This window comes from Vicugna pacos, chromosome 14, assembly GCF_048564905.1.
Source record: "Vicugna pacos chromosome 14, VicPac4, whole genome shotgun sequence".
NCBI lineage: Eukaryota > Metazoa > Chordata > Mammalia > Artiodactyla > Camelidae > Vicugna > Vicugna pacos.
The window spans coordinates 21138118-21165202 of NC_133000.1; the positions used below are offsets into that span (position 1 = coordinate 21138118).

General features: G+C 38.5%; 2 protein-coding genes and 1 pseudogene across 6 annotated transcripts in view; all 3 read left to right on the forward strand.

Annotated features, from left to right (window-relative positions):
- MTRF1 (mitochondrial translation release factor 1) overlaps positions 1-10623 on the forward strand; it is a 40885-nt gene extending 30262 nt beyond the window's left edge. For 4 of the 5 annotated variants that reach the window (XM_072976328.1, XM_072976329.1, XM_072976327.1 and 1 more), the window contains 3 exons: positions 323-459; positions 3761-3859; positions 10456-10623. In XM_072976328.1, coding sequence (XP_072832429.1) covers positions 323-459; positions 3761-3859; positions 10456-10569 — 350 coding nt within the window. In that variant the 3' untranslated portion in view covers positions 10570-10623. Of the gene's footprint in view, positions 1-322; positions 460-3760; positions 3860-7842; positions 7967-10455 lie in introns of all 5 variants that reach the window. The other variant, XR_012080036.1, reaches the window with a different exon arrangement.
- On the forward strand, positions 10601-15726 carry LOC116283382 (mortality factor 4-like protein 1 pseudogene; annotated as a pseudogene).
- A 3237-nt stretch (positions 15727-18963) lies between these two features.
- On the forward strand, positions 18964-23803 carry KBTBD7 (kelch repeat and BTB domain containing 7). The gene has a single exon (XM_006215570.4). It carries the CDS (start codon positions 19285-19287, stop codon positions 21325-21327), a length of 2043 nt encoding a protein of 680 aa, XP_006215632.1. The 5' UTR covers positions 18964-19284; the 3' UTR covers positions 21328-23803.
- Positions 23804-27085: the final 3282 nt, after the last annotated feature.

The window sequence follows — 27085 nt, forward strand, 5'->3', positions numbered from 1 at the left end:
AGCGGAGAGGCTGAGCTCTGGGAATAAGAGTATCTGCATATGTCACTGCATTCAGTCTCTCATCTTGAAATACCTCACTTAGAGATCAGAATCTAAAGAGCCGTCTACAGCTCTTATCGTCCCGACCAAGGTATGGTTTCTGGAGTGTGCTAAATCCAAAATGTTTTCAATCCTTTCCTGATTAAACACCCCCCCCCTTTAAAAATGTTCTTCAGTTCTATCTTTTTCATCAGTTTTCTTGAGATATAATTGACACCTCAGTTCTCTTCTCATTTGGCTAATGGAGGCTACAGTTTACCTCTGATGCCTGTGTTTTTTTCAGGACTTGTAGTAGAATGCCAACAAGAACGATCACAGATAAAAAATAAGGAAATAGCTTTGCGTGTGTTGAGAGCTAGACTCTACCAGCAGATTATTGAGAAAGACAGGTGTCAACAACAAAGTGCCAGAAAACTGCAGGTAAGATTTATTTAGTGTAATAACTTAATGCCACTGTACAAAAAGTCATCATGTAGAAAATGTGGTATTTATTCTTTTTTTTTTCCTTTTCTTGGGTGGGGTGGGTAATTAGGTTTATGTATTTATTTAATGGAGGCACTGGGGATTGAACCCAGGACCTTGTGCATGCTAAGCATGTGCTCTACCACTCACCTGTCACCCCCTCCTCCCATGGTATTTATTCTTGATCGAATGGAAATATGTTGGAGCATAGGAAAACATGCTATTTGTAAATAGCAATATTTAAGGCTGTTGGGTTATAGCTAAATTTGGACATACCTATTTCTAAATGGTAGAGGAGATATGTGTGAACTAAAAATTATTTCCCAGTTGTTTCCTTCCCAGTTTACATAATGATTGTCTTTTGAGGGACTTAGTGTAAAAGATAGTTCTCTGGAGATTAGGAGACATTTAAGCTTTTTAAATTTAAAAACCTATGCTTTCATTATAATTTTATGTGAGATCAAAAATATGTGACACTGCAAAAACTGGTTAATAGTGATTGCTTCTGATGCAGTCTGGGAACAAGGAGCAGAAGGGAGATTTATTTTTTTTTTGCTATGTACCATTTTGTACTTTTTGAATTTTGCACTGTATACATTCTTAGTATTATTTATTTGAGTGTGTAAATAGATGTTGTAAGCAAGATGTCATTTTTTTCTTATTATTTTTATTGAAGTATAGTCGATTTACAATGTTAGTTTCAGGTGTGCAGCAAAGCAATTCAGTTATACATATACCTACATACATGTATTTTCAGTTTCTTTTCCGTTATGGCTCATTACAAGAAAATGTCATTGTTTTAAGTAAACAAAGTGTTGTATGATTTTTAATTCTAATAAAGGTAAAGTTTGAGAGAGATTGAAAGAGAAAATGGAACCCAGAAATAACTGTGCTTTTGTGTTATTTGTAGGTGGCTATGCTACAGTAAATTTGGAAGATTTTTGTGGTCTTTTAGGTTAACTTGTATAAAGCTAAACATTATTCTTTTCACCTGGGTGCCCTAGTCTTTCACAGTTTGCCTTTCTAGTTCCCCTTACCCACATTCTGACCTGCCAGTAGTCAAAGTCACAGGAAAAATAATATATTACTCCTTTATCCGTGGTAGCCCCGGTTTGTGGCACTGCATCCGTGTGTACGTTTGCGGATAGAGGTGCTCATTTACAAATCATTGCTTCTTGGCGACTGAGTGATGGCGTACGCACCGTCAGCTCTGCCACATTTGATTTAATAAAAGACCTTGGGATTTACTTGCCATTTGACATTTTGGCATCAGATGGTCCACGTAGTAATTTTTAAAGTATTGAAGATCGGCTTTACGCAAATTGTACGCATGTGTATCTTCTTCAGTAGTCTGCTTTGAGAGGCCAGAGGAGCCCTCTGTGCCTCCCAGTTAACTTGTCCATCATGTGAAATTTTTTAGTAGATATTTCTGATGATTAGAAGTTATTCTCCAACTAATGTATACAATGGCTTTTCTTTTTTCTTTTTTTCTTTTAATGGAGGTACTGGGAATTGAACTTAGGGCCTCTCGCATGCTAAGCATGCGCTCTACCACTGAGCTATACCCCCATGCCCCCAGCAGCCTTTATATGGAAGGCATTATGCCAGGTTCTCAACCTTGGCTCACTTATCACCTAGAGAGCTTTGCAGATGTCTAGGCCCCCCCTCCCCTAGAAATTCTGATATAATTGATCTGGATGGGCTCCTAGGTGTTCATATGGTGCTTTGGGATAGTGGTTTCCAAACCTGGCTTGTTGCAGAATGGATGGCCTGGGAATGGTTTAAAAATATATAACCCGTGACTCAGTATACCTTAGGTTGGGCTTTGGAAGCTAATTTTTAAAAATTCTCAGTGTGGTGGATGAGAGTGCACAGGGTCCTGGGTTCAATCCCCAGTGCCTCTGTTAAGGGGAGAAAGAACTCTCCTGATGCTCAGCCATACTTTGGAGTTCAGTTTCATATTATTTGCTTTGGAGAATACGTTATATAAATGTCTTTTTTTTTAATCTTAAAAGGTGAAAGTGAGTAAGAGAGAGTGCTATGTGCATTGTATGTCGGGGAGGGAGGGAAGATGAGCAGACTAGACTAAGAGCACAAGTAACCGGGGGCAGGTGGGGGATTAGCAGATACAAACTAGTGTATATAAAATAGATAAAGAACAGGGTCCTAATGTAGAGCACAGAGAACTACATTCAATATCTTGTAATAACTGATAATGAAAAAGACTATATATGTGTGTAACTGAATCACTATGCTGTGCACCAGAAATTAACACAACACTGTAAATCAACTATACTTCAATAAAAAAAATTTTTAAGGAAAAAAAAAGAATACAAATAATCATAGCATAAGGCAGACTGGTGTGCCGTGAAGATCCAAGTGCATGGGGTTTCAAAGAAGGAAAATTACATATTTCAATTGTTGGGACCAGAAAAGACAGAGATGGTAGGGGAGTGTTGAGGAAGGGCATCCCTTGAGATGATGTTTTAGCAGAGTTAACAGACTTGCATGTCATAATGATATGACATAATGAAATGACATTATAGAAATTTCAGATAATTTTCAGAAACAATGTTGGGAAAGGTGGCCACATTATGAAGTGGTCTTGAAAGCTGAGTTGAGTTGTGTCTGCTCAGTAGACAAAAAGGAGCCTAAGAAAGAAATTTATCTGAAAACTCTGCTCTACAAAAACTAAGCAGGGAACATAAGCCGAGAAGTGGAGGATCACTCAGGAGACTTCTACAGGAATGTAGTGAAAGTAATGAGCCCTCGAACGATGGATAGTAGAAATGGAAAGAGCAGGATATAATAAAACCCTTGAAACCATTGGAAGTGGGCAGTTAAGAGAATGGCATGATTGTGGTCATTTCAGTGTCTGTAAAGCCTGGCAAATAGTAAGCACCCGTGAAATGTCTGTTAAAATGCAAGATGTCGAGTTTCCTACTTAGACCATAGGGAACATTGTGGGGTCACTTATAGAAACCAGGAGGAAGAACCGATTGAGATAGAAAAATAATTTTGTTTTAAATGTTTGGAGTTTGAGGTACCAAAGAAACATGAATTCTTATCCCGTGGCTAAGCTTTACAAACCTGTAGTCTTAATAAATTCTGCCCATTCTTGTTCCTTTTCACTTTGTATATATGACTTTAGAAAATATTTAAACTGTTAAAAGATAAGAGTCATTTTTCAAGTACTTTCTCCATTGTATTAAAGGTAATTATCAAGTTCAAATCTGAATTGTTTTTTGTGATGGCACAGGTGGGAACAAGAGCCCAGTCAGAGCGAATTCGGACATATAATTTCACCCAGGATAGAGTCACTGACCACAGGATAGCATATGAAGTTCGTAATATTAAGGTAATACCACTGAGTGTGCTTAATATACCTTTTATTTTCGAAGAAAGTATAATCAAATTCTAGAGCATCATCTCTGAAATATTACCGAGTAATTTAAAATCATTAAGATAGTTTATATTAGTACCCCAAACCTGCAAACATTTTTATTAGTTTGCAAATAAGAAATATGGTCTTTATGTAAATTTGAAACAACTTGCTTTTAAATTCCAAATTCTTTGTTATGCAATCACAATGTATTAATGTATTTTCAATATATGTCTACCAAGTTTCTATTGCTGTGTAACATTATTGCAAACTTAGTGGCTTAAAATAATACCTACTTATTATCTCACGTTTACTGTAGGCACGACAAATTCAGGCGCGACAGAGCTGAGTTCTTTGCTTTGATCTCACAAGGCTGAAATCAAGGTGCTGGCCAGGCTGCATGTCTTTCTAGAGCTTGAAGTTCTCTTCCAAGCTTATGTGGTTGTTGGCAGAATTCCATTCCTTTGAGTTGTAGGAGTGAAGCCCCCATTTTCTTGCTGGCCATCAGCTGTATGCTGCTGTCAGCTCCCAAAGACCAACCACAGTTGCTTGCTATATAGCCCCCTCCCTGTGCCCTCTCCAACTTTGAAGCTCTTGCAAGAATGGCCTTTTTAAGGGGTCACCTGTTTAGGTCAGGCCCACCTGAATAATATTCCTTTTGATTGATTCAAAGTCAACTAACTAGTCATCCAATCACTGGAAATGATATTCCATCATATTCACAGCTTCTGCCTGCACTTGAGGGAGGGAGTTATGCCAGGTGTGTACACCAGGGGGCATCTTAGAGTTCTGCCTTCCCCAGTGTGTCTTCGTTAGATTCAGATGTTAACAATTATGCTGGGTTGGGTTGGGGCGGGGAAGACTGTCAGTTTGGCTTGAACATTAACCTAAATCCAGGTCGCCGGGATCACTGACATTAACACATTAATGGTGAAGCACAAATTGCCCTTCTGCTTCCACTGATGGAGAAAATGAACTGGTTCCCAGAGAGGACTGTGTGGAAAAGGCAGGAGATAGAAGGTTTTGATCCCTGTCCTTGGTACCATGTGATACCTCGGGCTTCTTTCACTTAATTCTGTCTCATTCTATACACAAAATTAAAGTCTTAATTTTACAAAGGAAATGTCTGTGTCTTTAACATATTTAGAAATTTCTTTGTCTCTTATGCCATTTCCTCTGTCTTCTCGGCAATTGAAGGCTGTCTTGCATAGGAATGTGAGAGCCTTTTTGAAAAAGAGAAGATATTTGCTAACTTCCCTTTTCTCCGGAAACACACAGTAATAACCAAGCCTGTTGAGCCATATTATTAATTACACCATAATTTTTAAGTTGTTTTTCTAGTAGTGGTGATGGTTTTCCATAAGACAGACACATTCTATGACCAGTAGCATGTTTTAGAAGGACACACACGTTCTCAGTTTGGTATTCAGTCATGAAACAGAGGCAGAGTAACTGGCTTTTATAGTTATAAAATATCAGACTTTGGCTTAAATACCTAACATGTTATTGCTAACTAAACTAGCGTGCCAGACTCAGGAAGAATAAGAACAGGGGGGAGGGTATAGTTCAGTGGTAAAAGTGTGTGCCTAGCATGCACAAGGTCCTGGGTTCAATCCCCAGTACTTCCACTAAAAATAAATAAATAAATACTAATTACTGCCCTCCCACCCCCCAAAAAACCCAAAAAAACAAAACAAAAAGAGAAAGAATAAGGACAATCTTATTGGTTTGCTCTAATGATCACTAACCAACTTATTGGAATTTGAAAGAAACCATTCCAGGTTAGTGAAAGGAAAAAGTTTGAAAATGGTATGGGGGAAAAATGCAGTAAAACATCAAAATCTATATGCTGGACAGCAAAGAGACTAGTCGGAGTGAATAATTTAGGAACTGAATGGTTGCAGATGAGACTGGAAAAGTGATAAAGGCCTCAACGCTGGGCAACCACTGTGACAGGATGGAAGGAGGGGAGGGGAAAGAAAGCAGGCACCTATGGGACTCTGCTGAGCTCTCCTCCCTTATTCAAGGGCCTGGCCTTCTCCCTGCTCCATCCTCGTAGTTCCTGATGGAGCTGCTGTGTTCTTCCATGATCATGATGTTGACCCAAGACAGTAATTGGTTTGTCTGGGGAGGAAATCCAAACAAGCCTCAGTCAATGAGTTTCTTCCCAGGATGTTTAAACTGAAGACAAAGAGGATCATTCTCTCTCGGTGGATAAAGCTGAAATATGGAAAGCTTATAGGAGATTAGAGGCCACATTTCCAACCATGGGAAGAAAGCAATCTTCAGTGAGAGATGAATAAAGCTGATATATTAAAGTATTACAGAGTCCAAGTTCATATTGTTCACCATACCATACAACAGGCCAGTAAACTGATGGATGAGTTGTTGGGGCAAGGAATAATGACTTTATTCAGAAAGCCAGCAGATTGACAAGATGCGGGACTAGCGTCCCAAAGAACCATCTTCCCCAAGTTTGAATGCAGACTTCTTTTATACTAAAAGGGGAAGGGGTAAAGTCCTGGTTCCAGCCAGACTCCAGAGGAGAGGTGTTCATTTCTTCCTCCCTTCAGCCATTCACAGGCAGGTCTGGTCAGGATGTTTCCTGTGAGCTAAACAAAGGTATTTTAGCTTAATGCTCATTACCTGGGAGGCAGAGGTCCCAGAAATGATCCGTTACGTATAATTTAAGCTTATAGGCAACATCCCTTTAGGGATTAACAAGCAATAGAATCCAAAGGCTGAAGTAAAAGAAGTAGACCTAATATAGAGTCAGATTTGTTCTTCCCTATTTATTACAAAAGGAGCAAAAATGGGAGAAAAGGATGGAAAGAATCCTTATATGAATCCTCAGATCCATTTATTCCTAAGGCCCAGCTTCATTCTCAGGTGGTGGCATCACCCTGTATATTCTCGTCCTTGGGTTCTCTGAGGTCACCCAGTATTCTTATTATGAATTTCCTTGTAAGTAATTTTATTTTTATTTATCCAGATAGTAAGTACAGACTACCATATTGTTTTGTATTTTTATTCTGTTTCTCAAAGTCCTTCTGCAGATTCTTTAGCATCAGCCTATCCTCTGCCTTTTATTCCAATTACACCCGAAATTAACCCCTGCCCTGGGCTTTAAATGTACTTTGTTTCATACCTTTCCTTATACTCATTCTTTCGACTGAAATGCTCTTTGCTTCTATTTGGAGAAATTCTATTCTCTTTTTAAGATCTAATGCAAATTTTTTCTTCCTTTATTTTTTAATCTCTTGCACTGTATTAGGATGGTTATGCATTACCTGGCTCTTCCACTGGATCATGAACTTCTGAAAGTTAAAAACTGCAGCTCCTATTGACACATTGTAAACTGACTATAGTTCAATGAAAAAATGTATACAAAAAAACCCTACAATTCCTTTATCTTTGATCTTTGTACCTAGCACTCTGGTTAATCCAGTTGAATTTACTAAATGTGATGTGATTATCAATCAGTAAGAGTGACAGTCCTTTCAACATACTTTCCAGATGATGAAATCACCTTGGCAGTATCATAATAATTTGAGCTACAGGCACACTCATTTTGTTTTTGTATTTTAATGGAGGTGGTGGGCGATTGAACCCAGGACCTTGTACATGCTAAGCATGTGCTCTGCCACTGAGCTATACCCTTTCCTCCCAGGCACATTCATTTTATAAGCAGTTTTCACAGTATGTTCAAAAGGGTTTTCTTAATTTAAAAATTTAATCATAGTGCTTTGCCTTCTGTTTAATTTTAAAAGTTAATTGACATTTTACTATATACTGGTGTTTTGTGGAATGCAAAGCTAATAGGTATATCTCTTCCCCTACAGTTTAATTTGAGAGATAAATGTGTACACTTAACCTAAAATTTAACTTCAAGACCATTGAAGACTAAATATAAGATTAGTTTATGCCTATGTCTAAACTTTAAATGTTCTATGTTCCAGGTGCCAACATTAAAATATTTCTATTAAGCCAATGTCTGGATTGTGAGCATTTCTAAAATATAAGACTGCTAATTCACTTAAACCAAACAACTCTATTATGCGGAACCTTTATTACACAAGAAAGGTACTTGATGGGGGAAGGTGTAGCTCAGTGGTAGAGCACGCACTTAGCATGCACAAGGTCCTGGGTTTAATTGCCAGTAGCTCCATTATAAATAAATAAGTAAAAACCTAATTACCTTCTTCCTGCCAAAAGAGAAAAAAAAACAGAGACAGAGAAAGGTACTCGAAGTTATTATTTTAACTCATTTCTCAGAGAGGAATTGCAGTGAAGGCTTAACTGAAACAGTTTTCATCCAGTGATGGTATTGTTTAATGGTTAATATAAGGGAGAATTTTTTCCCTTGATTTTTTATTTTGAAATTTCAAGCACACATTTTTAAAGTAGTTCATTTATACCCTCTACCTAAATGCAATAGTTGTTAACATGTTGCCAGATTTGCTTTCTCTTCCTCCTCCACTTCCCCTTTCTCTAAATATATATACCTGTGTTGCTGTTGAACCATTTGAAAGCACACTGCAGACCTCAGGACACTTGTCCCTGAAATATTTCAGCATAAATATTTTTCAATTACACAGGACTTCTAGATTTTAAAACCACTCTATTTATTTTTTTTTATCATTTTTTTAAATTGAGTTATAGTCATTTTACAATGTTGTGTCAAATTCCAGTGTAGAGCACAATTTTTCAGTTATACGTGAACATATGTATATTCATTATCACATTTTTTTTCACTGTGAGCTACCACAAAATCTTGTATATATTTCCCTGTGCTATTCAGTATAATTTTGTTTATCTATTCTGCATATACCTGTCAGTATCTACAAATTTTGAAATCCTAGTCTGTCCCTTCCCACCCCCTGCCCCCTTGGCAACCACAAGTTTATATTCTATGTCTATGAGTCTGTTTCTGTTTTGTATTTATGTTCTTTTTTTTTTAGATTCCACATACAAGCAATGTCATATAGTAGTTTTCTTTCTTTTTCTGGCTTACTTCACTTAGAATGACATTCTCCAGGAGCACCCATGTTGCTGCCAATGGCGTTATGTTGTCATTTTATGGCTGTATAGTATTCCATTGTATAAATATACCACATCTTCTTTATCCAGTCATCTGTTGATGGACATTTAGGTTGTTTCCATGTCTTGGCTGTTGTAAATAGTGCTGCTATGAACATTGGGGTGCAGGTGTCTTTTTGAAGTAGGGTTCCTTCTGGTTATATGCCCAGGAGCAGAATTCCTGGGTCATATGGTTAGTCTATTCCCTGTCTTTTGAGAAATCTCCACACTGTTTTCCACAGTGGCTGCACCAAACTGCATTCCCACCAGCAGTGTAGGAGGGTTCCCTTTTCTCCACAGCCTCTCCAGTATTTGTCATTTGTGGACCTTGGAATGATGGCCATTTTGGCTGGTGTGATTTTCATTGTAGTTTTGATTTGCATTTCTCTGATAATTAGTGATATTGAGCATCTTTTCATGTGCCTCTTGATCATTTGTATGTCTTCCTTGGAGAATTGCTTGTTGAGGTCTTCTGCCCATTTTTGGATTGGGTTGTTTGTTTTTTTCTTATAAAGTTGTATGAGCTGCTTTTATATTCTGGAGATCAAGCCTTTGTCAGTTTTATTTGCAAGAAGTTTCCCCCATTCTGTAGGTTGTCATTTTGTTTTATTTATGGTTTCCTTTGCTGTGCAGAAGCTTGTAAATTTAATTAGGTCCCATTTGTTTATTCTTGCTTTTATTTCTATTGCTTGGGTACACTGCCCTAGAAGAACATTTGTGAGATGTATGTTAGATAATGTAAAACCACTGTATTTCTAATTTAAGAAAAAGGAGAACTATTATAAACCACTTACAGACTAAATAAGTTGAGTTTGGAAGGTTGGCATGAGAATGTTCAGGAAGGCTTTATCTGAGCCAGGTCTAGAGAATCTGGCAAGGCAGCAAATGGCCCGGAACATCATGGATCTTACCATGGCAGCAAGATACCTGGGCCATTAAGGCATTCTAGTCTGTTTTGCCCTTGGGAAATAACGTGACATGATGAAAAGGGTGAGATTTTCAGGGCAAGAATAAAAAGCCTTATCTTTTTTAGGGTACTAGAGGAGAAAGGTTCCAGCAAACACATCTTCCCAAAGATGGTTTGAGAACCTAGGAGAGTGATGTCAGAAAAGTCGAGCAAAGGAATTTTAAGAGAGGGAGGTGGATATCAATTTCAAAAGTTGATTCAGATCTCTGTTTTGTTGTCTGGAGAGCTGTAAGAAAGATCCAAATCCCAGAAGATTGATTTTTAAACAAAATGCTAATTTAAACAATTTAAGAAAGAATATCATTCCATTTACTCTTTTGGATTCACTTTTTACATAGAAAAGCCAATATTAAGCAGGGATCCTCGCAAACTAGCAATTGTGTTCATTATATTGTAGATTCGTAATCCTTTGTCACTATTAAATAATGACTTTAAAGAAACGAAATAAATATACGCTTGCTTCTTTGTTGTGTTTCTCCTGTATTTCTGGTAACCAGGTTTTCCTAGTAACTCTCTCTTTTACCAGGAATTTTTGTGTGGGGAGAAGTGCCTGGATCAGTTAATACAGAGACTGCTTCAATCAGCGGATGAAGAAGCTGTTACTGAATTTTTGGATGAAAACCTTAAGTCAGCAAAATAAATCCTGATTTGTTATTTATTATATAAATAAAATGGACCTATGTCAAGAAGCAGACAGAGGCATGGAAATCCTTATGGAAGTTCATGAAGTGCAGCTAAAAATACACGGTACTCACAAATATATTTTTTAGTGAATCAAGTCACATTTCTTGACCTTCTATTTTAGGTTTCTGGTAAAGTACAATTTAACTCTTCAAGTCGAAGTGAAACATGCATCATTGAAAGGAGAAAGTATTGAGAATTGATTATGTGCTTTAGGACAGGTCACTTGTTCTCTTCATATGCCTTTTTTAACCATCTATAAATTACCCACATTTTTCATCTTCTACTTCAGGGCTTTCCCCATGGTAAAATTTAGTGGTATAGATGTATAAACTTCTTTGTAAACTCCTATTTAAAGACAAAGTACTGCTAATCATGTTAAAGTTAGGACTAAAGCTGCTACTTTTAAATAAAAAAATAAATAAAAGTTGTGGAAAATGTGAGTCAATAACCATGAGCATCTCTAGGATGCAGATTGTAGAGTTCTTTGAGAGCTGAATGAATTCTGCTCTCAAGTCAATATTTAAAGTAGACTCTGCTTGACTTCTATTTCTTACTGTTCTTTGACTTAATAAGCATCAATAGATGTGGTATAATATGAGGAATTCATGTGGTTGCTTTTGTGCAGTGATATATAAAACCTAGTCCTTACCTTACAGAGCCCCCAGCTGAGGGGGAGCCAAAATGAAAGTCAACAACTCTAATTCAAAGTGGCATGTTGTGCTTAGTAATTTTTCTCAGGAAGTTTCTTGAGTAAAAAAGAGGGTGGTTATTAGAGGAACTATATACCAGTGGAGACTAGCTAAAATAGTTTTAAGACCAATCGAGTCATTTGGAGGTAAAGATGAGAGAGAAAGTTTTTCCCCAATTTGCATTTTGAAATTTTTCAAGCACACAGAAAAGTTTTTTTAAATAATATTTAGGAAACATTGTTCAGTGAACACTATATACTCTAGATTCAGCTATTGGTAACACTTTGCCGCATTTGGTTTTCTTCTTACATGCACAGACACACACACACACAGTGATTGTTGGACTATTTAAAAGTTGGTGGCAGATCTCATAACTCTCCTAAAAAATCTCCTAGATCTCATATATCTCCTAAATGAAGACACATTTTGAAGACACTTCATTTTGTAGAATGAAGACATTCTACAAAATTATAACTCTATTATCACATCTAATTTAATAATAATTTAATAATTGTATAATATGATCTAATAGCTATTACATATTAAAATTTCTTCAGTTATCCCCAAAGTGTCTTTTTTTTTTTTTAGCTGTTTTTGTTTGTTTTGTCCAATCCAGGATCCAACCAAGATTCACACATTGCATTTGATGGTATCTCTTTAGTTTTTGGATTAACCCCCAACCTTTTTTCCACATGACATTGACCTTTTTTTTTTTTAATGGGGAGAGGTAATTAGGATTCTTTATTTATTTAATGGAGATACTGGGAATGGAACCCAGGACCTCATGCGTGCTAGGCATGCACTCTTCCACTGAGCTATACCCTCCCCCCTGACACTGACCTTTTTAAGAGTCCTACAAGGTTGTTTTATAGAATAGCCTACGTTCTAAATGTTTCTGGCTGCTTCCTCATTCTGTTGGTAACTTTCATCCATCCCTCTCAGTGTACTATAAAGTAAAATTATGTCTAAAGATTAATTCAGTTCAGATTAAACACATTTGGCAAGACTACTTCATAGATGATGTGACATTTTATCATGTCAGGAAGTTCCACTTTAATGATGCTAAGTTTGGAAACTGTCAAATCTCTTCATGGTAATGGTACATGTTCTTAATAGTATTTAGTCTGTGGGGTAATACTTTGGCTTCATATAAGCATGGGATTTCTCATCGTGCAAGGCAGCTTCTGAAATGACCCCAGGGAGATCCCTGTTCCTGGCATTCATGCACTTGTGCAATCTCCTCCCCTTGAATATAGGCCAGATTTATTGATTCTTTTCCAACAAATAGAATACAGTAGAAGTGGTGGGATTGTCACTTCTGATATTAGGTTGTAAAAAAAAACTTGCTTTTAGCTCTGTCTCTGTTTTTCTGTCTCTGCCTCTCTCTTGGGTCACTTGTGTTGGTGGCAGCAAGATGATATTGTGAGCAACCCTATGGAGTGGCTGTATTGATTGGAAAAACTGAGTCCCTTTGTCCAACAGCCCTGAGCAGCCTTCCAGCTAGCCCATGAATGAGCTTAGAAGCCGACCATTTAGCCCTAGTCCTGTCCTGAAATGACTGTGGACAGTCTTAACTGTGATTTCAGGAGAGCCCTTTAGTTGGACGCACCCCTAATTCCAGGACCTGATCTTCAGAAACTGAATATATTAAGGGTTCTTAGTTTCAGCTGCTAATTTTGGGGGTAATTTGTTACATCCGATGACCTTTCATCTCATTGATTTAACATCAATGAATGATCTTGCTTTGCCTGAAACAGCTATTACATTTGGAGTTACAAAATGGTGATGTTCTCATTCTTACATTCTTTCCAAATTTATTAGCTGACATTCTTTAAAGAAAGCTTTCCTTTGTCTTTCCTCTCACTTTATCTGAGATGAGACAGAATTTAATCCTATTTGAATCAATATCATTATTTCCCTAGGGGTAGGCATTTCCCCCTACTCTCCCCACCCCCCAGAAAAGTGATGTCCCTGGAGGATGTGATTTAATTTGAAATAATGTTGAATAGGGGGTTTCAGGGTACAAGTTAGAAACACAGAAACTGATTTTTGTTTTCAGGCATTTTACGTAACAGAAACGTTTATCCAAGGAAATGTAAATATTAAAATATTGTGTGAAACAAGGCAAAGTGAAGACAGTCTAATTTGATGTTTTTCTCAAATCTCTGTATTTATACAAATCACTTGGCAAGCTTGCCATCATGCAGATTCTGATTCAGTAGGTCTGGGGCCTGTGATTCTGTATTTCCAACAAGCTTCCAGGTGATGATGGATGCTGCTGGCTCACAAACACCACTTGGAGTAGCAGGGTTCTAGGTCGTCTGGTATTTAATCAACAAGTACTTTCAGTTGTTATATACTTTATTTTCATACAGTGAGATTCAGTTCAACTCATGATCTTGCTTTATTCAGATAGACCTATTAGTCTCCCCAGTTACAAAGATAAACTTGACATCTTTAACTGTTAGTAGAAAAGTGTTAGGAGTGTGCATACTACACCAAAGATAAATTAAGTTTCTTGTAAAAAATCCAGAGAGCCAAAGTTTATTGCCTCATATGCATAACACCTTTAGAATATCAAGGAATAAGGAAGGGAGGATATAGCTCAGTGGTAGAGGGCATGCTTAGCACGCACAAGGTCCTGGTTTCAATCCCCAGAAATCTCCACTTAAAAAAAAATTAATAAACCTAATTACTTCCCCCCTCCCCAAAATAGGATATCAAAAAATAAAAAGCTTTAAAAAATAAAGCTGGGGTGGGTGTGCATATAGCTCTGCAGAACATATGCCTAGCATGTGTGAGGTCCTGGGTTCAATCTCCAGTATCTCCATTAAAAAAAATAAATTTAAAAAGAATAAATCATAGGGATATTTTTAATTGAGTCAAGGGACGGATCACCAAACTACTACAGTCTACTAAAAATTAAAGGAAATTATTTTTAAAAGCATATGACTTTCATGTTGTTGGGGGCAGTAGTGATTAGGAAGACCTTGTGTTTGGGGCTGAAGTTTCTGAGATGCTGCCAATGTGCTAATGATGGTTCAGTGCATTTATAATTTTGATTTGTTCCCTTTTCTGTTTCTATGCCATACTTCAATACAAAGTGTTTCAATAATAATTTTTAAAATTTTTTTATGTATATAACAGGTTTGAAACAAGTTAGCTGACAATAAGCAATGTGGGATAGAAGTCATGCCTGGGACAGCTCACTAGGCCCGCCCCAACTGAGCAAGAGTGGAGCCACTGAGGGGAGAGAAATAGCTTAATGGTAGAGTGTAGGTCCTGGGTTCAATCCCCGGTGCCTCCATTAAAAAGAAAAGAAAAGAAAATAGTGGACGCATTAAAAAAAATCTACTGGCACTAAAGAGTAAAGGCAGTGAGAGTCATTTTGGATGTAGAAAAAGAAAAGTGAAGAGTCACAGACTCAGAAGATGTCTTGCCTGCAAGAGAAAAATGTTCAAAGTCACCCAGAAATGGAAATGGTGGCAATACCACTGATATGCTTCAGCCTCCTCTGAAGAAAACATCCCGCTACTGGAAAAGTTCACACATAGAGTTGAAGTTAGATTCCTGAAGAACTAACACCCTGGCTTGATGACTGAGACTTAATTATCAGGCAAAAACAGCTCTTCTATCTTCCTGCCAAGTCCTGTAGAGGACTGTGCAAATTCCAAGGGATCTTGAGGAAACATGAATAATGTGTATGCTGTTAATGAAGTTGGGTCAGGAGTGAAAGAATATTGGAACGTAAAGTTGGGCACTCAGGGACTCTATGCATTTGAAAGATCCAGTATGCTGAAGTCCTCAAAGATTGCCATGAGGCACCCTTCTCCCAGGTGTTTACAGCAACACCACATCTACGGAGAACTGGCACCACGTGGTCTATACACCGTTAGACGCGAACTTTCTTATTTTATGACTGAACTATCTTCATGATTTCCTGGCAAGGAATTCTGCAACTTTATTTCCTGCTAGCAATTCTGAAGTGGATCCTCCAAAGAGGATTATAATTTACAGTAAATTAAATGCACAGATCTTGAGACAGTCAATTGAGTTTGACAGTTGCATACACCAGTGTAACTACCAGCCCAACCAAGAAAAGAACGTTTCCATCACCCCTGAAAGCTTCCTTGTGTTCCTTTCCAGTCAATCTAGCAACCTGCCACTGCTCTCCCACCAACAGTGGTGGCCTCTACTATGATTTTTATTCACCCTAGCTTATTTTCACTGTCCTGGAACTTTATATAAATGGTCATACAGTATGTACTCCTGTATATCTGGCTTCTTTTGTTCAAATTTTTTTTCATGGAGGTACTGGAGATTGTACCCAGGATCTCATGCATATTAAGCCTGTTCTCTACCACTGAGCTATTACTTACCCCTGTATTAACATTTTTTGATACTCATTTACATTGCTGCATATATCAAAGGTTGTTTCTTTTTTATTTCTGAGTAGTAGTATACTGTATGAATACATGGATAAAGCTACTATGAACATTCTTGTGCAAGTCTTTTTCTAGACATGTTTTAATTTCCCTTGGGCAAATGCCTGGGAATGAAATTATCAGGCAATTAACATTAAAAGAAACTACCAGTTTTTTAAAGTGAGTATACCAGTTTATATTCGTGTTATTAATATATGAGGGTTCCAGTGGCTCCCTATCATCACCAACATTTAGTATTATTGATCTTTTTAAGGTTAGTAATTCTAGTGGGTGTGACACAGGAAAAATGTAGAGTGAGAGGATGGCTGTGTCTCAGGTCTCAGTCAAATCTCTGGGATGTGCCCCACCCCAAGTGTGGGTCCTTCACTTTGTGCAGGAAGAGTGCAAGAGCAAGCCACAGTTGAGTAAAGGTAGATTTATTCAGAGAGATACATACTCCATAGAGTGCAGGCTGTTTCAGAAGGCAAGAAAAAGGCCACAAAGTGTGGGGTTTAGGTGCTCAGTTTAAAGTAAAAGTAGATAAACTCTCCATAGACAGACTGCAGTCCATCTCATTCAGAAGGGAGCACAGCACGAGTCGCGATGTTGTTAGTTTTTATGGGCTCTGTAACTTTGTATGTTAATAAGTGGGAGGATTATTCCAACTACTTTGGGGATGTGGGTGGGATTCCTGGGAATTCAGCCATCACCAACCTTTTGACCATTTATGGTCAGCCTTAAATGGTCCTGGCACCTGTAAGAGTACCATTTAGCATCCTATTATATTTTAGTTAGGGTATAATGAAGACCAAGGTCTACCGGCAGTTCAATCTTCCACCATCTTGGTATTAATGGCTGTGTCATTCTTTTAATGGTTGTGGCCTGCCCCCTTCCCTCCTGTCTCAGGTGTTCAGTGTCTTCTCACTGTGGCTCTAATTTGCATTCATTTGATAATGAATGGCATTAAGCAGCTTTTCATATATTCATTAGCTGTTGGGTATATGTATGATGAATATTTTTTCCCAACCTATGGCTTGCCTTTTTATCTTGTTTTCATTGCCTTCGATGGGCAAAACCTTGTGATCTTGTTGAAGTTCATTTTATCAATTTTTTTTTAAGATTACTGTTTTTTGTGCCCTAAGAAATCTTTGCCTATCTCAAAGTCACAGAGATAGTCTTCTATGTTTTCTTTTAGAAGCTCTATAGTTTTCCCTTTTCTAGTTAAGTTTTTGGTTTAATATTAAGATCCATTTTGATTTAATTTTCATTTATGGTGTAAGGTAGGGGTCAAAGTTAATCTTTTTTTATGTTGTTTGAACACTATTTGTTGAGAAGACTTTCCTTTCTCCACTGAAGTGCATGGATAACAATGCTGTGTTTCTAAAACTTAAAATTCAGTTCTTCGGTGGCACTAGCCACACTTCAAGTACTCAAGAACTACAGGTGATTTCTGGCTACTGGATCAGCCAGCACAGACAAAAATAGATTTGCAACATTACATAAAGTTCTATGACAGCACTGCTCCAGGCCGTAGAGCACAGTATCTACTAAATATTTTGAGTTCTGTGAAAGGTAATCTAAACCAAATAACAAAGTATGGGCAGATGTAAGGAAGATAAAAATCAATCACTGAACTTCTACGAAGCGCCTAGAGTAGTCAGGTTCAAAGAGACACAAAGTAGGATGGTGGTTAGCAGAGATTTGGGGGAGGGGGAAGGAGAGTTATTATGAGTGGGTACAAAGATTCAGTTTTGCAGGATGAAAAGAGCTCTGGAGAATAGGTGGTAGTGATGGTGGCAAAACAGTGTGAATATACTTAACGCCAAAGAAATGAACAATTTAAAAAAAGTTAAAATGGTAACTTATATTATGTATACTTCATCAACATAAAATATTTTTAATTGCTTTTTCCCTAGCTGGTGTTTAGTGCAGGTAAGAAAGAAATCAGTGTTAACTAATGACAGTTCTCTCTGGTATATCTGAAGGATATCTAACAAAGGTACAGAAGAGATATTGGAGCTCTGAGCCCCACTTCGTTTAATGTCTCTGTCCTGGAGTATTTCCACTAGACCCTCTTCAGCTAATAGGAGAAGAGAGAAAAAGTATTTAAGAGTTATTCTCCTGCTATGTGTTATCCATCTACTTATGTTAATACTAAAGATTTCTTTTATTAGGTTATGGTAACATATGACAAACTAGCAGCCGGAGCACTCTGGTTTTTAAATAGAAGTTCTCTAACTTAAATAAAAATCTGTAAGCACTTGATTTTGACTATTTAAGTAACAACGTCGATTGGTACATATGTAAAACATTTTGTAAAGCATAGACTACACTGTGTTATTTCAAGGCATGTTAGGGTATGCATGAATACCAAGCTTTGAGGATCTTGTGCTTTTTGTACAATACAAAGCATGTTTGTTTAAATATTTTAATTTAAAACTCTCCCTAAAACTCCTTAATAAAGACAATTTCAGAATCTTCAACTGATTTGTGGGAAGCTAGTGAAAGGAGCAGTATGAGTAACACTCGTATTAAGAGGTAATGAAAATAATCTTTGTTCCTCAGGAGACGAAGTATTGGTTTGATGAGATCCAACTGTCTATTAATATGCCTGATTTGCATATTTAAGTTCATCCACAAATGTTGTGTAGGACCTCACCTTTGTGTAAGACACCCCATACATCGTTTAGTATTGAAAATAGTGTAATACCCTTCAGAACCTTTCAAAAGAAGCAACATTAAACACTAAAGTTTTCCTTGCAGAAACTGTTTCTGGTTTCAAATAACGGGATGCCTCATTTTTCAGAAATTATAAAAAGAAAAGTCGGCAATAATTTAATCTATATTTTAGGCACGGTGTAAGCACTTAAATATTGTTCCAACTAACAAATATTTATTGAAGCGTCCTACGTTCTATGCAATTTATCTCATTCTATCCTCACACAATCCTACCAAATACTCTTATCCTCATTTTACAAAGTAGGAACAATTCTCAGAGAGAAGTTACACAATTAATGAATACTAAAACGGGGCTTCTACTCTGGACTTCAAACCCGAAGCACTAAAGCATCAAATCGAGAATAAACGCTTTCTAATTCTGTTAGCCAAAGCAGTCCACCCCCAGAAACCTCGCGATATTACTCAAACTACTACTCCCAACATGCAAAGCGGTTTGGGTGCCGCAGCCTATGCTGCAGAGTCTGGAGCGCCCCGGCATGCCTCGAGGCGCGAAAGGCACCCTGGGAGCGGTAGTCCTCCTGGACGCCTACTGGCATTGCCAGCGCGGCGGTGGCGGATCTCTCGGTTCCAGCCAGTAGGTCCTGTGAGGGCGAGCTGAGGCGGAGAAAGGGCGCGGAACGGAAAAGGGTGAGTCAGACTCTGTCTACGCGATAAAGGGAGGCGGCACCGCGGCGTAGGGCCGAGTTAAGTAAGCGCGGCCCGCGTGCAGTCTCTCCGGAGACACCGCGGTCTTAGCGTCAGCGAGAAGAGGGTGAGGAGGCGCCAGAGCCCGGTCCCTGCACCCGTTCTCGCCTTCAGCTCCCCGCCGCCATCTCCATCATGCAGTCCCGGGAGGAAGCCCCGCGCTCTCGCCGCCTCGCCAGTCCCCGCGGGGGGAGGCGGCCCAAGAGGATTTCCAAGCCCTCGGTTTCAGCTTTTTTCACGGGCCCAGAGGAGCTGAAAGACACGGCCCATTCTGCAGCCCTGCTGGCACAGCTCAAGTCCTTCTACGACGCGCGGCTGCTCTGCGATGTGACCATCGAGGTGGTCACGCCTGGCAGCGGGCCTGGCACGGGTCGCCTTTTTTCCTGCAACCGTAACGTGCTGGCTGCCGCGTGTCCCTACTTCAAGAGCATGTTCACCGGCGGCATGTTCGAGAGTCAGCAGACGAACGTGACCATGCACGACGTGGATGCCGAATCCTTTGAGGTGTTGGTCGATTACTGCTACACGGGTCGCGTGTCTCTAAGTGAGGCCAACGTGCAACGCCTTTACGCGGCCTCCGACATGCTGCAGCTGGAGTATGTGCGGGAAGCCTGTGCCTCCTTCCTAGCCCGCCGCCTCGACCTGACTAACTGCACGGCCATCCTCAAATTCGCCGACGCCTTCGACCATCACAAGCTGCGATCGCAGGCCCAGTCCTTCATAGCCCACAACTTCAAGCAGCTCAGCCGGATGGGTTCGATTAGGGAGGAGTCTCTGGCAGATCTAACCTTGGCCCAGCTGCTGGCTGTCCTGCGCCTGGATAGTCTAGACATCGAGAGTGAGCGGACAGTGTGTCACGTGGCGGTGCAGTGGTTGGAGGCGGCTCCCAAGGAGCGGGGTCCCAGTGCTGCAGAAGTTTTCAAGTGTGTCCGCTGGACCCACTTCACTGATGAGGATCAGGATTACCTGGAAGGGCTGTTAACCAAGCCCATTGTGAAGAAGTACTGTCTGGACCTTATTGAAGGGGCCTTGCAGCTGCGATATGGTGACATGTTGTACAAGTCTCTGGTGCCAAAGCCCGAAAGCAGCAGCGGCAGCTCTGTTGTGTCCATAGCAGAAAATCCACCCCAGAGGCTGGGTATGTGTGCCAAGGAGATGGTGATCTTCTTTGGACATCCCAGAGATCCCTTTTTATGCTATGACCCATACTCAGGGGACATTTACACAATGCCATCACCTTTGACCAGCTTGGCTCACACTAAGACTATCACCTCCTCAGCTGTCTGTGTCTCTCCAGAGCATGACATCTATCTAGCCGCCCAGCCCAGGAAAGACCTCTGGGTGTATAAGCCAGCCCAGAACAGCTGGCAGCAACTTGCGGATCGCTTGCTCTGCCGTGAGGGCATGGATGTGGCATACCTCAATGGCTACATTTACATTTTGGGTGGGCGAGACCCTATTACTGGAGTTAAGTTAAAAGAAGTTGAATGCTACAGTGTTCAGAGGAACCAGTGGGCTCTGGTGGCACCTGTCCCCCATTCTTTCTATTCCTTTGAACTAATAGTGGTTCAGAACTATCTTTATGCTGTGAACAGTAAGCGCATGCTCTGCTATGATCCTAGCCATAATATGTGGCTGAATTGTGCTTCTCTTAAACGCAGTGACTTTCAGGAAGCCTGTGTCTTCAATGATGAGATCTATTGCATCTGTGACATCCCAGTCATGAAGGTCTATAACCCAGCCAGGGGCGAGTGGAGGCGGATTAGTAATATTCCCCTGGACTCTGAGACCCACAACTACCAGATTGTCAATCATGGCCAGAAGTTGCTCCTCATCACTTCTACTACCCCACAATGGAAAAAAAACCGGGTGACTGTGTATGAATATGATACTAGAGAAGACCAGTGGATTAATATAGGTACCATGTTAGGACTTTTGCAGTTTGACTCTGGCTTTATTTGCCTCTGTGCTCGTGTTTATCCTTCCTGCCTTGAACCTGGTCAGAGTTTCATCACTGAGGAAGATGATGCACGGAGTGAGTCTAGTACTGAATGGGACTTAGATGGATTCAGTGAGTTGGACTCTGAGTCAGGAAGTTCAAGCTCTTTTTCTGATGATGAAGTCTGGGTGCAGGTAGCACCTCAGCGAAATGCACAGGATCAGCAGGGTTCTTTGTAAATATTTTGAAATACTAAGATGTTTCTACTGCTATTCAATGTATCTTAAAAAAGATATCCTTTTCCTTTTCCTGAAAAAAAAAGGTGATTAGGACCGCAGGTTTGGTTTAGAAAGGGTGATGTTTAAATTGCTAATGTAATGTTACAAAATTTAAACAGTCCTTGAAATCAACCTATATAATAATTTACTTTGCTGAAAGTTGAGATTAAAATATGCAAAAAAAAAAAAACCATATAATTGATCAGAATGCTTGTTTTTTTTTTCCCCCTTGGTCAAATATTTGTTGCATCAGTGGATTATTTTGATTAGTTACACTGTTCATAATTCTGATTGTTTAATTTAGACTTCTGTTAACTTTTTAATTCTATTTAGTGTTGTGAGGAAGTTAGCTTTTGGACTTTTGTAATAGAAAATTGGACTAGAAATTGTTTGTAGGATTTTGAGGATTTATATTTTTCTTCAGAATAATGAAAGTAGTAGATTTCCCAAATTTTGAACAAGTCAGTTTTTAGTGTTCTGTTAATATAGTTTGTTAAGATTTGGTTTGGCTTTCTTCTGCAAAGAAAAAAATTGGACATATATATTAAGGTTATTAAAGAGTGATTTCATTTTGATAATGTGCAGAATGGTCTTAAATGTTCACCAAAAGTAAAAAAAAAAAAAAAAAAGTCCAGATTCTAATGTTTTAAAAGAAATTTCATTTTTAATTTTGGAATATAGCATGTATATTTACTAAATGCGACCATTTTTTTCTCCTAAAAAACATCCATTCTAGTAGTATCAGCAATTATTTAGATACCCTTCTAAACCAAAAACAGTAGGTAACTTGCCATATTTTTCATCTGTACCTGATACATGCTTCATTGAATCAAAGGAACAATCCTATTTTTCTCTGGACATATGATTGGGTAATGTAAATTTTTATCCATTGGTCTTGCCTGGTCTTAAAAAGTTTATATGCTTTCCTAAAATATTTTGGCAGTATAGTTTTGGTGTTTGTGTTAGAGGATTCTTCAGCAGGAAGTGATTTTTGTGAGGTGATACTGGTTTTGAAAAATACGTACAAACTAAAAACAGTTTTTTATTGAGGTCAGTACTAGTTATGGTGTCTACCAACTCTAAAGAACAAGTGCCAGCGGACAACTTTAAAATTTTAAGCTGTGTATAGAACTGTTTTATGTAGTGTTGAAATTTACTGTCAGTTTTGTAAGTCACTATAAATGATTATCAGCTTGAAGGTATTTTTGTATTAAAAGTTGACAGTTAAAGAACGTAAGTGGATGATGGCATTTGGGGCCAAGAGTGAAAATAATGTTTCCTCTAAAATATTCCCCTAAGCAATGGTACACATAGTTATTTTATTAGGTTTTTTTGTGACCTGTATTTCTCTGTAAACCATGCTCCAGGTTTTGGGTATTTTATTTGTTCATTTTATATCACCATAATAAGGAAAGTTCCTGAAATAGAGACTAAACTGCACAAAATTTGACATTGTTAAGTACAAGAACATATAGGTGCTTACTTTTTGAAGATTTATTAATGCATATGGTTCCTATAACACACATACGTGATAAGTGGTGTATATATACAGATGCTTATGGTCTATAAATTTTTCTATACCCACTTAGAATTATCTTCTTAAATCTCTGTTCAGTAACATGCTAATTCCTCTTCTATGTTTATTTTCCAGTGACCAAATGTTAACATTTCTTTCACCCTGGCAGAGTACTGAGGAGTGTGTTCTGGGATGGAGAACAGAATTTTGAATTAAAAAAAAAGAAAGAAAAGGATTTTAAAAAACCAAACATGTAAATAATGTTTTCTCAGCTTTTTTTTTTTTAATTTTTTTTTTTATGTTTTGTTTTGTTTTGTGGGTTTTTTTGGGGGGGGTAATTAGGTTTGTTTATTTATCTACTAATGGAGGTGCTGGGGATTGAACCCAGGACCTCATGCATGCTAAGCAGTCACTCTGGACACAGAGCTAGACCCTCCCCCATCTCAGCCATTTTCATTGATTTAACATTATTTATAAAATAAGATTCTTAGCCTAGCAGCACATGTCCCTTCAAAATAGCAAACATGCTTTAGTTTTGTTTATTCCATTTGACATCAGGGCTGTCAACAAGCACTGCTCTTAACATGGAAAACCATTTTTTAATAGTGTTATTTTGGGGCCAGCTTTTCTTCACCAATAACTTCTTGTTGATAGCTTTTTGTTTTGTAAGGTTGAAATAGGACAATGCTGATTATCCACAGAATTAAGGTTGCAACCGATTGATAAAGGACAGATTCTCTAATTTGTGATTGTCAATCTTTGAGTTAGGTATAAGCTAATTGGTAAAATGACTGGTTTACAAAGAGGTTTTCTTAGAAAGGATTTTGGTTTCATGATATATTTGTGAATTAAGGACTAGATTTAAGCTTTATAGATAAGTGATTTGTGCATGGTTAGTGACAAATAAAGCTGGCACTAGAACCCCAGGCCTTCTGACCTCTTAATTTAGTGTTTCTGCTAAATGTATAAAACCTTTGCTTACATAGTGAGTGACTCAACTAGTAGTGTTGAAATCCCTTCTTGACAGGAAAACACCTTTGTCTCAGTTTTACAGTTGGCACAGGTTTTAGCGAACACACAATAGAGTGTCATTTGCAGGGCTGCTGTTTGTGTAAGACTTAGAGTGATCTTACTAATTTTTTGGATCTGTCTGCCTACATGCTGAAAAGCCCAGAGAACCCAAATTATTTCAAATACTTTAAAAATTCAAATGATAAGTGACATTGGTGTTTTCAAAAGGAAAAAATATAAGACTCATTTAGCAAATAACTTAATTTGGGTTTAGGATTAAATTTAAGTTATAATTTCCTTCTATCTCCCTTAGTTAAGCAGTGTTTTTTTGATTTTTTTTTTTCTGTTTTGAACCTGGATCTTAATTGAGAGTCTGATAAAAAAGCTTTTGATGCATTCCCCAGAAAAATAAATGTGTTTATGTTTTCATAATTTCAAAGGTGTTACGACACTTCTGAAGTTCATCCACACACCCAGGTTGAGAACACTTGGGACAGTTCCAAGAACACTTCTACAAAAAGGAATTAGCATTTTGCACAAGACGTATTGCTCAAATGTTTGTAAGGTGGGGAGGGGACATTATTAAAATGGAGCTGAAGAAATACTACACATTCACCATCTGAAAGGGATGTGAATGTTAATGGGTGCCTTAGAATGGAGACAAAGTTGACACTTAGGTTAAAGTTCAAATTTCCTCATGGTGATTAATGTGAGAACAGCTAAGTAGTAAATGTAAGTGATTTAAAGAAATAGGTCAAGTGAGCTAGTGTATATTTGAAACTTGGAAATGTTATACATATATGTGAGATGATTATTGTCTAGGAAGGCTGCATATATGTTAGGATTTAAAGCAAAATATGGATTCCAGGTGTTTTAAACTGTGGATGTCACAGCTGTTTATTTAGATACCTAAGATGCAAGAGTTCTTTATCTCATGATGAACAGGTGCTTGGAAAAGGGCTTCTACCCATAAGAAATCTATTTAAAATATAATTTAAAAATATAACAAATTTGCTACTCACTGCTCATGAAACTAGAAACCAGCACTTTGCCTGATGTCGTTTTCACCCACTTGTGCCAAGATGAGCAAAAAACATAAAACATGATGAATGACTAGTAAACTAAAATTATTTAATTGAATTTGTTTTAATGTTCATAAATTGGAAATATAAAAAGTTCGCAGTTCTACGTCAGTCCCCTAAACTTGAAAAGAAAGTTTTCTTGTCTTTGAAGTCCTAAAATCTGTTGCTTGCTTCTTAGCTATTTTACTTTGCCTCTGTCCTCTCATCTGATCTCTCCCTTACCTGCTTAAAATTTTCAATATCTTTTCACCATTGCAACTAATTTAAAAGAATATTGTTTATAGCAAACATGGTCAAGCCGAAAAATATAGGAAGCAAATGCAGTTAACTAGTAATCCTAAGAGAATTAACTGATAAAGTAATTTTTAGGACCATAGAGATTGTTAAATATATACAAACCAATTTTTTTAACCAAAAAAAAAGGTAGTGTTCACAGATGCTGCCAGGTCTTCGACTACCAGATAGACAGTAGATTTTGTGCCCTCTCCTTAATTCTGGGCCATTTTGTTACCCAGATCTGTTTCATCAGCTCCTATTCCTCACTTATTTAACCTTGTGGACCCAACATGGTCCAAGACACAGGGTGCAGGTAACAGATATTGTTGCATATGAGACATAGTTTCCTATTCTGTGGGCACTCATCTCTCTACCACAGAATCAATCTTTTACATTCTCCTCCAAAGCAGTTTTAGCTGCTTGGAATCATCATACCTTAATCAGGACTATTTTGGGGGGACAGACTATCCCTTAATTTAGAAAACAGCAATAGCTGTCACTTCAAGGCACAGCCTTATCCAGTCTCAATACCCTTATGGCTTGCTTTGTACAGAGAAGATACCAAGGGGCAGTGTTTTCTCGCACTTTGTACGTTAGTTAGGATCTAGGTGTGGTTATATATACAGAGATCCTATAGTTGTTATAATAAAATAGAAGTTTCTCATGTAAAAGCCCAGTCTCTTGTGTTGGCCCTGATCTAGGAAGTCGCCTGAGACCCAGGCTTTTCTGTTTTCCTGTTGTGCTACCCTTAGGGTATTGTCCTGGTTCACCCTCTTGTGCATGTTCCAGCCATGAGGAGGGGAGGAAAGGAAAGGGGAGGTCATGACCCCTGTAAGGGGAGTTGTGCACATCACTTCCGGTCACATGCCATCGGCCAGATCTTGACCGTATGGCCACACCTGACTGTGTGCTTGGGGGAGGTAGTCTTTATTCTGGGTCAATGTGTGTCTTTATTAAAGTTAATGGGTTCTTTCTTGTAGAATGCTGAGGAAGGATGTTGTGGTATAAATAGGAATCTCTAATATACCATCCATCAGGCCAAAGTTTATCATCTGTCAGCCAGAATGATTACCAGGACTCCCCAGACCCACATCCTACCAGCTTGGAAACCCTAATGGAAAAAGGCGGAATTTTCTAATATCTCTCACAGATAATTCCTGGGGGTCCTAGGACTCTGAGTTGCCAAGTTAGATCACTTGTAATAGATGAGACTGGGGGCATGGAAATGTTGAGGAAGACAAGTAAGTAAATTACCTGGATGAAGGATTATAGTTGCCATGTGGCAGCCTCTACAAAGACACTGCAGTTCCAAAAGTGGGAGTTTTCAGGTGACAACGTGTATTTTATTTTGACCTGATCCTAGGATGTGAAGGGAAGCTTGGGATGAGAAGAAGCTGGCAAAGTTGTTATGAATCAGATCTTGAAGGCTTTGTATGCCATGCCAAGGAGTTGACTTTTTTTTTTCTTTTTTTTTTTTTTTACATACAATGAACTTCACTGAGAATTTTTCAGTAGGGACTTGACATGATTGAGTCTGTTTTGCTGAGACTCCTCTCCTGGATGTATTGACAGTGCAGGACGGAGGGAGTAAGACCAGTTAGAGTGAGATTGATGCAGCCCTCAGTTGGGGGCAATTGGGTTGATGAGGACGGGGCAGATATAAGAGAGGTTAAAGAGACTGACCTGGACCTAGCGTATGTTTAGAGATGAGGCAGCTGAGAAAGGAAGTATGAAAGGAGTATGAGAAAGGAAAGACGTACAGGCTATTTCCTAAGTTTCCTGCTTGCATATTGTGTGAGGGTACAGACCAAACTTCTACACTAAGAGGCCTGAA